At 45.5% G+C, this 12224-nt stretch overlaps 1 protein-coding gene across 2 annotated transcripts in view; it reads left to right on the top strand.

Annotated features, from left to right (window-relative positions):
* Positions 1-7732: 7732 nt before the first annotated feature.
* Positions 7733-12224, top strand: part of SPPL2A (signal peptide peptidase like 2A) — an 88524-nt gene continuing 84032 nt past the window's right edge. For both annotated transcript variants that reach the window (XM_068275397.1, XM_068275396.1), the window contains exon 1: positions 7733-8038. In XM_068275397.1, coding sequence (XP_068131498.1) covers positions 7988-8038 — 51 coding nt within the window. In that variant the 5' untranslated portion in view covers positions 7733-7987. The remainder of the gene's footprint in view (positions 8039-12224) is intronic.

Here is a 12224-nt window from a genome sequence, read left to right as displayed (position 1 = left end):
GTAAGGGACTGCCTGATCAATCAAATTTTCCTGTATGGCATGTTTGTGAGATGACAATCTCACTTTCATTTTCTGTGTTGTCTGGCCAATATATAAAAGTCCACAGGGGCATTTAAGTGCATAAACTACATACATTGAGTCACAAGTGGGACATCCTTTGATCTTAAATTTAGTACCCCTATGGGGGTGAACAATTTCATTACCTTTGATGACTGAACTGCAGTGTACGCAGTTCAAGCATGGAAAGGTGCCTTTTCGTGTGGATACTGATCTAATAGGTGGATCTGTATCCGCATGTACCAAACGGTCCCTAAGATTTGGTGCTCTACGATAAGAGAACAAGGGTGGATTCACAAAATGTTCTATGTCTGGAAAACTATCGGACAAAAAATGCCAGTGTTTCCTAATCATTTTTGACACGTTACTACTTGCTGTACTATATCTAGACACAAATGGTATCCTATTCTCCTTCTGCCTGTTACTTCTCTGTCTACCAGCATTACCGAAACACCAGCTCATGGGCTGCCTGCACCACATCTGGAGGGTAACCCCTCTGCATAAATTTTAAATGCATCTGGTCCATTCTCTCTTTCCTCACTGCCTCATCCTCTACAATGGTCTGCACCCTCTGAAACTGACTTATAGGCACCGACCTCTTGGTAGCCCAAGGGTGGAAACTCCCAAAATGTAGCAGGGAGTTCACATCCGTGGGCTTAACAAAGAGATCGGTGGTCAAATGGCCTGCCTGCCTGATGACCATTGTATCAAGAAAGCTGATCCTATCTCTAGAGCTGTGGGTAGTAAGTTTAATCTTTAAATTGAGGGGTACTGCTATGGGGTCGAATGTGGCCCCGTCCTACGCAAACATCTATATGGGCCTGTATGAACAGATATATGTATATACTAATAGCCTTTTTAAAAAATATTCCCTACATTGGCAAAGTATATTGATGATGTTTTTTTGCGTGTGGGCAGGGCCACATTCGTCCCTTGAAGCTTTTGTCTCGGAATTAAAGGACCAATGTCATGAGATTAAACTTACTACCCACAGCTCTAGAGATAGGATCAGCTTTCTTGATACAATGGTCATCAGGCAGGCAGGCCATTTGACCACCGATCTCTTTGTTAAGCCCACGGATGTGAACTCCCTGCTACATTTTGGGAGTTTCCAGGCGTGGGCTACCTAGAGGTCGATGCCTATAAGTCAGTTTCAGAGGGTGCAGACCATTGTAGAGGATGAGGCAGTGAGGAAAGAGAGAATGGACCAGATGCATTTAAAATTTATGCAAAGGGGTTACCCTCCTGATGTGGTGCAGGCAGCCCATGAGCTGGTGTTTCGGTAATGCTGGTAGACAGAGAAGTAACAGGCAGAAGGAGAATAGGATACCATTTGTGTCTAGATATAGTACAGCAAGTAGTAACGTGTCAAAAATGATTAGGAAACACTGGCATTTTTTGTCCGATAGTTTTCCAGACATAGAACATTTTGTGAATCCACCCTTGTTCTCTTATCGTAGATCAACAAATCGTAGGGACTGTTTGGTACATGCGGATACAGATCCGCCTATTAGATCAGTATCCACACGAAAAGGCACCTTTCCATGCTTGAACTGCGTACACTGCAGTTCAGTCATCAAATTGTTCACCCCCATAGGGGTACTAAATTTAAGATCAAAGGATGTCACACATGTGATTCAATATATGTAGTTTATGCACTTAAATGCCCCAAGCTGGGTGACATCTCCTCAAAACAAAGGACTACTAACACAGGCACGCCGCAAGGCTGTGTCCTGTCGCCGATGCTGTTCTCCCTGTACACGAATGACTGTAGATCTACAGCAGACTCCGTCAAGGTCATCAAATTTGCTGATGACACCACCATTGTCGGCCTTGTCACAAACAACGACGAGCAGGCCTATCGCCAGCAGGTTGACAGAATATGTCACTGGTGCAAGGAGAACAGATTGGTCCTCAACACGGCCAAAACTGTAGAGATGATCATAGACTTTAGAAAGAATGCCCCCAAACCACTTCCAATCCACATTGATGGCACTGAGGTGGCAAGAGTTCCCTGTGTTCGCCTCTTGGGCACTACTATCTCCAATGACCTGAGCTGGAAGGCCAACACCAGCTCCACCCTGGTAAAAGCTCAAAAAAGGCTCTTCTTCCTTCGCCAGCTGAAGAAGTTCGGTATGGCCAAAGAGGTTTTGACAAGATTCTACACTGCCACCACTGAATCTGTCCTCTGCTCATCTATTCTGGTCTGGTACGCTGGCTCCTCTGCCAGCGACAGATGCAAATTACAGAGGGTTATCAGAACAGCAGAGAAAATCATTGGGAAACCTCTCCCTCCACTCGACCTCCTCTACGCCACAAGACTGCACTCTAGAGCCCTGCGGATCACAAGCGATACATCTCACCCAGGCCACCGCTACTTTAACAGGCTTCCATCAGGCCGGAGGTTTCGGGTCATTGCCACCAAGACCGAAAGGCACAGGAACACCTTCTTCCCCTCCGCTGTCAACCTCTTAAACTCCTCCTAAACTTCAGCCATGTACCCCCACTCCACCAGGGTCCCCCTGAACTGTAACTGAACTGTAACTGAAGGGACCTGAAGCTGGGAAACTATACTGTAGCTACTATGTCACCACCTCTTTTGGCTGTCTAGTGTACACGATCTGTTCTTGCTGTCCAGTGTCCACGGTCTGTTAAGGCCCATACACACGTCGGATTTGCGCGAACGACGGGTCGTTTGAACGTTCCGTCGTTCGCACGTTTTCGCATGAAATCCGGCGTGTGTACAGACTATCGTTCGGGAGATAAGACTGGTTACCAGCGATCCGCCCGGCGGATCGTTGGTAACCAGTCTTATCTCCCGAACGATAGTCTGTACACACGCCGGATTTCATGCGGAAACGTGCGAACGACGGAACGTTCAAACGACCCGTCGTTCGCGCAAATCCGACGTGTGTATGGGCCTTAAGTGTTACTATCTTACTGTGCTTTTATCTATTGTTTTATTGTAGTATTATCTATTGTCTTATTGTGTTTTTATCCACTTGTCTTGCTTTGCTCTGAGTTTGTACGTGCCAAATCCAATTCCGGGCATGACCCAGTCATGCTTGGCGAAATAAATGATTCTGATTCTGATTCTGTGGACTTTTATATATTGGCCAGACAACACAGAAAATGAAAGTGAGATTGTCATCTCACAAACACGCCATACAGGAAAATTTGATTGATCAGGCAGTCCCTTACCATTTTTCTTTAGCTAGACACAATGTTTCCCAACTTAGGTTTATGATTTTGGAGCAGGTTCTGCCTCCCAGAAGAGGTGGGGATAGGATTAAAAAGTTACTGTGGTGTGAGGCTTTTTGGATAAAAAAATTAGATACCATGGAGCCACGGGGTTTAAACCGTGAGCTGGATCTGCTGCTGTTCCTCTAGATGCTTCTCCTGGGCTGCTGCACTGGTGCTGTGATATTGTATATATAGATATACATGTATGTTAATTACATGATATGCTTTGCCACTATGTGACATACGATGGTTCTAATCTTTAGATTTATGCTGAATGTGTCCCGGTTCCCCTTGGTGTTTGCTTCCCTCTTCCCTTCCCAGCTTTCCTCTCCCTTGCTTAAGTCCTTGCTAGTGTTTTATTTATATAACATACTAACGATTGCCATCCCTGTTTATACGGCTTGCTCCACGTTCTGCCGTTCTGTTTACATCAGGAGTGATGGGTGGCGCCGACTGGTGTCGGCGCTCACATCATTGGCTGTTCCTCTGAGTGGGCGGTAGCGAGTGGGTGACGCCGCTCCCGCTGACGTCACCCTGCGATGTTCCCCATCAGGTCCGCTTGATGTGGGCGTGGTGGGAGCTGCGGAGATAACGGCAGTTCGTGGTTGCAACCAATAGATTTAAACGTATGGGAGGCTGGTCTTCTTGTCAGCGTCCAATGGGCTTGCAATAGCGCAGTTTTCTATCAGGTCCGGCTAGCAGCGGACCTGAGTGATTGGTTAGATACCAATCTCTAATGTCATTGGTGGATGGCCCTCTATATAAAGCGTAAGAATACAATGCATGATGTGTATTACATTGCGGCTTAGCTTGATAAAGGAGAAGTTATCTCTGAAACGTTGCCATGACGGCTGCTGTGTATATGAATCAATAAAAGAGCATAAGAAGATATTGGATGGTGCCAGCATTTTCTTTCGAATGCAGAATTATTCTGGAACATAACTGAGCACTCTGAACTAGTCCTAAGTGTTGAAATCTCTCTCTCATTCCAGACAAGAGATGGTGCGGAGTCATTCACCCTACCCTCCATGTCTTCACCTACTTTGCTGAATCAGAGAACCAAATTGATGCGTGGTTATAAGGTAGTTGACAGTGACTGTTTATCGGGCTAATCAGTAACCAATGATATTTGGAAGGGTAATTGATTATGTATGTCAGCTTAAATAATGAATAAGCTGTCAAGTAATCAAGCTTCAAGAACCCATGAACTGGGGAGATTGCTTTTGCTGCGCACACGCAATTTGGACCTGCAACTGTGCAGTTATGAATAGCATGTCACCTCTTAAGGGAACTTCTCGGTAAAATATTAGGCAGGAGGAACTCATCAAATACCCCCTTGGCAGTATCTCCGAGCCTGGCTCAGGGTGAACAAACATATTGGGTGCAGTAATCCCGTGGCTGGCTTGGGTTCCTGCCGGGAGGTGTGTGCAGAGCCTGCAGAGCAGCGGGCGTTTAAAACTCACCTCTCCAGGATCTGGATGCTTGCTGCTTGTCGTTTTGCTGTCCTTCGAGGCTCTCAATCCCTTGGGTGAGATCGCCATTTGTCACATGACAACAGACTGCGATCTTACCATGGGGTAGAGCACCAGTTTGTTGCTGCGAACTGTGCGTGCTACTGGCCTTTCACCTCTCTTGTTCACCAGCCTTTTTCAACCAGAATAGTCTGTATAGCTTGATGTTTTTTTTTCTCAGCTGCCACTCTCTAAACACCTGAGATACGGTTGGGTGAGAAAATCCTAAGGGCTCGTCTCCACTATCGCGAATCCGCATGCGTCCAACGCATGCGGATTCGCACATGTAATGCAAGTAGATGGGCCTGTTTCCACTGTAGCGTTGTTGAGCTGCGTTTTTTTTCAGCGGTGAAAAAACGCACAAAAGAGCCGCAGAATTCACCTGCGAGTGGAATGCATGCGAATCGCATGCGAATCGCACACAATGTATTTAATAGGGAAATCACATGCGGTTTCCCCATGCGTTTTTTCCCGCGAATTCGCATAGGTACCAATGTAAATTCACACAGGCAGTGACATGGTTAAAATCGCATATAACCTCACCTATGCAAATTTGCATGCAAATTCGCGGCAAAAAACGCATGCAGAATCGCATCCGCATGCAATTTCATCAGCGGTGGAATCCAGGCGATTCCGCACCGCAATAGGGGAAACGAGCCCTAAAAGAGTTGTCGTTTCAGAGATGCTAGCACCAGCTCGTTTTAGGTTTTTCTCGCCCAACAGTATCTCAGGTGTTTACAGAGTGGCAGTTGAGAAAAAAAAACTTCAAGCGATAAGGACTATAATACAATTCCATTATACTGTAGTAAACTCCAAAGCCCCAGGAAAAGTTCTTTACTATATCAGAATTGGACTTGCATTGTGTGAGGACTGAGTTTACTATATCCAGAGGTTTATTATATCAGAGTTTAATATAAAACAATTCTATTGTATTTAGGTCAAAAAAGGCTTGTGCAGATGCACCACAAAGCATATCCCAATGCGCTACAAGATGGACTTTGCAAAAGATGAGCTTTAGCAGCAGGAGAGCATCAAGTGTGCCTTTGGTATCACAGAAAAATAGGAAAAGATGCCTGTTATGGGTCCTTGCCACCATGCTCGATTGATCTCAAGTTGGTTTGAGGACCATCAATCAGAGGCCTGCACAGTCCCCTGACCTCAATCCTATTGATCATTTGTGGGACATTGGGCTCTATTCACAATCATTTTCCGCATGCGGAAATTCACTTGTGTTAAATCCCTGACTGAAATGAGACCATCTTAACATTCACAAAATTGCACTCATGAACATTTACCGCATGCGTAAAATTTTACGCATTAATTAGCCGCATGCGTAAACAATGCGGTAAAAATAAGCAAAAGTCGGTAGTTCCCGCAAAAAAAAAATCAAAATTCACAAAAAAAGGGGCGCCTTATTTCTGACTTAACTACCGAATTTTTTATCACCTACTAGTACTTGGTGATATATTTTGCTTCCCATTGACTTTAGCCTGCTTTCACAGTGAGACGTTAAAGTCCCACGTTAGAGCAGCCAGTAACCCAGAGTAACGCACAGCAATGAAAAATCAATGGGCTGTTCACAGTGCCCACGTTGCGTTACATTGTAACGCTTTACGTTATTGGAAACTGCAGCATGCTGTACGTTATACGTTAGACTGTGTGCACATGCTCAGTAATGGCCTTTTTTAAAATATTTTGCTGCCGGAGAGGAGGCGGGGAGAGTCCGCTAATGTAGCCAGCCACATGGCTACTTAATATTCACTGCACTTGCAGTGTTGTCTTCCTGGAGCGGCCGCTGATTGGCTGGCGGGAAAACGTGATGCGGAGTGGAACACTCCGCATCACGTGGTCCTGCCAGCCAATCAGCGCCACGGAGACCACGTGATCGGGACGATTACGCCGTCTCGACAGTCTATACTGCGCAGTGCACACAAAGAGCTGCATAACGCGGCTCACTCTGGCGTCCTCCTCCAACACCACCAGGCGTTGCGTTAGGGGCACGTTATACGACCTATTACGTCCCCTAAAATGCAACGTCTTGGTGGGAAAGAGTCCTAAATGGAGTCTGGAGCCTTGAGTGCTGTGTTTGCTGAACTTTAATTTTTTTTTTTTTGGACAAGTTCTTTATGCCACTTTTTTTTCCACATGATTTCCGCATGTTTACTATGTAATTACGCATGTTTCCCAAATTTTTTAACTCATTGTTCCCACATGCGGGAAACATACGGAACATTTTTAGTGAATGTGGAAAAAATGAGGAAATTATCACTGGCGGTAATATAGCGGTAAAAAATCTTTTACCGCATGTGTGATTGTGAATAGAGCCCAGAGTCAAAAAAAATCATATGTAAAAATACACAGAAATGTCCTTAAAGGGAACCAGAGAGGATGAAATATACATACCTGGGGCTTCCTCCAGCCCCATACGCACGGATTGCTTCCACGCCGCCATCCTCCGCTGCCTGGATCCGCCGCCATCGGGTCCCGTCATTGCCGCGAGTCGGCCGGCGGACGCGGCCAATCCTCCGCATCACAGGGTGATCTCTCCATACAGATACGCATGGGGCTGCCTACTGCGCAGCCGCATGCGTACGGGTATGGAGGGAGCCCCTGTGATGCGGACAATTGGCCGCGTCCGCCGGAAGTGACGGGCCCGGTACCGGCGGATCCAGGAAGCGGAGGACGCCGGTGTGGGAGCGATTCAGGCTTATGGGGCTGGAAGAAGCCCCAGGTATGTATAAAATCTATTCCTTTTTTCAACCCCCATTCCTCTCTGGTTCCCTTTAACTGTAAATAATGTACCGAAAGTCAAACCACCATCGCCACAAAGCAACCGCGGTGTAACAAACGGGGTTTTCTTTATAAGAGTTTGCGCATGCGCAGCAGCTGCTTGAGTCACTTATGTTCTGATGTGTCACTTGTTGCTATGCAGAGCTGTTGGAGAAACAGTACTTTGCCTGTAGCGGTAACAGAGCATTCCTCGCCGGGCAGTAAAAGCTGTGTGTGTAGAAGGCGGTCACGGAACCGGCCTGTCCTCCCTCCTGCTGAGCTCACAGCGGGGAAAAACAGGAAGTGATAATCCAAGAAAGCATTTGTGTTGTTCCGGGAGCTGTGAGTGACGGCGACTACATGAAACCCCGGCCTGTCCGCAGCCTGCACTGACTGACAGCTGAACAATGGGGCTGCCCGGCCTGCTGGGCCTCCTGCTGCTGCTCCACTTGTCACAGGTAACGTCCCGGACCCGGTGGCTGCAGCGGTGTGTGTCCTTCCGGCCGCTGGTGTGATGGCATTCACTTCCGCAGGCTGCCTGCCCCGTGCTGAGCTGTGACAGCCATTATAGCGGCACAAGGCTTAATAACATGAATATAGTCACAGTGCGAAGGTTGTGGTGCCATGTGAATGGTGGCACTGGGCAAGCTCGGAGGATAATGGGCATAAATACTCTTCATAGAGAGAAAAGCTTTCCTGTAGGTTCAAAACTTGTAGGGCAAGATAAGGATACGACAGGGTAATGTGGGCGAGCTATACAGGTTCTTTGGTGGACCACAGAAAGAAAGAGATCAGACCGAAGCTGAGCACAGTTTCACCTTATTGCACGTTTTATTTACCGAAAAAAGGGGAAATGCTAAATGTGTTTTTCTTTTAAGTATTCTTGACATATGTTATATAAAGTGTAAGAAACGTTATAAAGTGAGGTAAAGACTAACCAGCAAGCTCATGGTGAACCAGAACTCATTGGAGTGTGAGGGGCTACAATGGGCCTAAAAGCCCCCTTACTAATATACTAAGGAAAACAAAAGTTTGCTTTCTTCAAACAAAGAATTTGCGATAATTAAGGTTGGAGTGAGCTTGAGATGTCTCCCAGTGCATCACTACTGAATATATGCAAATTAACCATTGTTGCCCTTAGAAGCTAAACACACCTCCAGAACCGCTGGAATGCAATAATGTGTCAGCTTGTTAACCCTCCTGGCGGTTTGTCAAAATCCGCCAGGGGGCAGCAAATAAGTTTTAAAAAATTTTTATTTTTTTTTCATGTAGCGAGACGAGGTCTCGCTACATGATAGCCGCTGCTCAGCGGCATCCCCCCAGCCCCTCCGAACGCCGCCGGAGATCAGGAGATCCCGTTCAAAGAACGGGATCTCCTGGAGGGCTTCCCCCGTCGCCATGGCGACGGGGCGGGATGACGTCATCGACGTTGTGACGTCAAAGGGGACTCCGATCCACCCCACAGCGCTGCCTGGCACTGATTCGCCAGGCAGCGCACGGGGTCTGGGGGGGGGGGGGGGGGGGGCGGCTGCGGCGACGCATAGAACGGCGGACCGGCGGGTAGCGGCGGCGATCGTGCACTGCACGCAGCTAGCAAAGTGCTAGCTGCGTGCAGCAAAAAAAAAAAAATTATGCAAATCGGCCCAGCGGGGCCTGAGCGGTGCCTCCCGGCGGCATAGCCCGTGCTCAGCACGGGCTTACCGCCAGGGAGGTTAATTTGTACAGAGACATAATAATCCAACATGTATGCATGTTGGATTATTATAGCTCTGTACAAATTTACAAACTGACACATCACTGCATTCCAGTGGTTCTGGAGGTGTGTTTAGCTTCTAAGGGCAACAATGGTTAATTTGCATATATTCAGCAGTGATGCACTGGGAGACATCTCAAGCTCACTCCAACCTGAATTATCGCAAATTCTTTCTGGTATAAAGTGAGATGTAGAAAATGGGGGAGAACAAAAATCACTGTCACTTTCATAATGTCTGCTTCAAAATAGGGCAATAACATTTTTACACAGATGACTTTGAATGTGCATGCAGGCACCCTGGAATTTGGCCAAATTGATTTACTGCCTGTATGTTACCCCTGTGCCCTAAATTGTTAGCATCTCCTTAAGAACCTGAAGCAAGTAAAATTATTTAAAATAAACACAAATAAATATTGCATACTAACCTCACCATTGGTTCTTCTCAGAAGCTTACCATTTTCTTCATACAGTGATTCCTTTCAGTTCTGACAATATTTTGTCAGAACGTAAAGGGGTTCTTTCGTGAAAAAAGTAGGCAGTTAAAAAATGTGACAGATGACAGGTTTTGGGCCAGTCCATCTTTTTAAGGGGGATTCTCAGGGCTTTCTTTGTTTTCAACAGTATTTCCTGAACAACAGTTGCAAAATCTAACTGACATAATAGTGTGCAAGTGATTAGGGAGGCCTGCTGGTATCTTGCTATTTTGGCAGTTAAACTGCTGTTCAGGAAATACTGTTGAAAACAAAGAAAGCCCTGAGAATCCCCCTTAAAAAGATGGACTGGCCCAAAACCTGTCAACTGTCACTTTTTTAACTGCCTACTTTTTTCGCGAAAGAACCTCTTTAAATATATCAGTTACTGTCAGTTATTTATCAGCAGCTGGCAGTTACAACTGAATGGCAAGGTAATGTCCATGTTTCCCTATGGCTCAAGTGGATGATCTTACAGTTTAACAGTGCTGGCCAGGTAGCTGTTATTGGGTATTGGACATTTTTAAAATGGAGGACTGAGAATTCCACTGATCACAGTGGACAAATGGGACACAGGGGAGGAGAAAGAGATTGAGGAGTAGACTACACAGGAGATAAGTATGACCTGTGTATGGTTATTTTGACTTTTTATTTTCAGTTCAGGTTCTCTTTAACATATTTTGTCATCACGTTAGGGCATGAACAATAGAACTTTAAGTCTCCGAAAAACAGTTGGACAGCTGATCTCGGAGACATGCGCAGTTGCCGTGTGAGGGCTGGAACCCACTAGAGCGCTTTTTAAAAAAATAATATACGGAGCGCTTTAAATTGCTAGCAATTTCCCAAAAGGCTCTGCCAATGTAAATAAATGTAACAAATTCCACAGGAGTGATTTCGAATAGCAAAATTGCAGTCGCAGGACATGTATTTTCAGAGTGTTTGCGCTTCAATGTAAAGTATATAAGTGCTGGCAAATCGCTCATGAGTTGCTACACATAGCGATTTGTGTGTTATTTTAAAGTACGGCAAACTGTATAAAAAATTATAATTTGAAAGGACCAATCAAAATTAAAATAACAATCGCTGGCAAAATGCTTAGACTTTTTAAAATCGCTACCAAAATTGCTGGAAAATGCTCATAGAATCGATTACAAAACTAATTAAAATTGCTAGCAATTGAATAGCGCTTTGTAGTGGGTTCCAGGCCTAACAGTACACCGCTACTGGCCCGGAAGCAGCGCAGGACTGCACCATTAGCTTAGTACTGCAGCAAGCAATAGATGCAAAATGCTCAACCTCCTCCGATCTCTGCTAGTGCTTGCTGCGGTAGTAAGGTTTTAGTGCAGTCTGTACGGGGAATGGTGCAGCCTATACAGACAATGTTGCAGTCCTAATTGGAGCTTTCTGCACTGATTCCGGGCTGGGCTTCGGCACACATTTATATAGCAGCTGTGCATGTCTCCAAAATCAGCTAGCTGTCCGTCAGCTGTTTTTTGGAGACTGAAAGTTCTATTGCGCATGAGTAACACGCCCCTAATGTGATGACACAATATGGTTACGTCATGCCGTCAAGGAAACGCTATCAATTTAGATAATACCGACACCACAACGGTTTTTACTGCCCTAATTCCACACCTCATAATTTGCATGTGATTTGGAATTTAGCATCTCATTGATTATCTCAACTGTTTAGTCCAGCCTTTCTCAACCCTTTTTACCTTGGAGAAATCCTGTAAATAACTTTTGGATCTCAAGGAACCCCTGCAAACAATTTTTTTGGTCTCGAGGAACCCCTACATTTATTTTTCAGGAGGCATGGTCTTTAAATAGGTTAGGCTGCTAATTTCACTATCTTCTATTACACTGCCACTCATTATAATGGCTCCTGAACCCCCAATTTAGTGCTTCTTGTTACAGTACCACCTATTATAGTGTGCTTTATTATACTACCCCCATGATGGGGTAAAATGCCAAGGAACCTCTGCAGAGTCTTCAAGGAACCCTGGAGTTCCAGGGAACCCTGGTTGAGAAAGCCTGGTTTAGTCAATGAGGAGTTGCAAGACAGGTTTTTAATTAATTATGCTTGACTGCATAGTTCCAATTTAAGTAGAGTATATAGTGTCAGCTTGATGTCTGCTAATAAATTGTGTAAATAAACACTTGTGAAAATCTGCAGCGTTTGGCCTTTATGCAAAATTATATACAAAAATGCAAGTAATGCTTTCCTATGGGGCCGATGTGTTCAGAAGTCAACTGCGACTCTAGGTGCTAGTATGATTGAGGTGGATGCAGTGGGAAACCACCATAAGAAATTCTGCTAAAATAATTGGTTGTTTCAACAGTTCTCCAATGACAGCACCCTCTAGGACTTTTAGGTTTCAGCAGGGCTGTGGAGTCGATATAAAAATCATCTGACTCCTC

Source organism: Hyperolius riggenbachi, chromosome 3 (assembly GCF_040937935.1).
Source record: "Hyperolius riggenbachi isolate aHypRig1 chromosome 3, aHypRig1.pri, whole genome shotgun sequence".
In the NCBI taxonomy this organism is placed as follows: domain Eukaryota; kingdom Metazoa; phylum Chordata; class Amphibia; order Anura; family Hyperoliidae; genus Hyperolius; species Hyperolius riggenbachi.
Note: the sequence above shows the minus strand (reverse complement) of the source record. Positions and strands in the feature narration are given on the sequence as shown.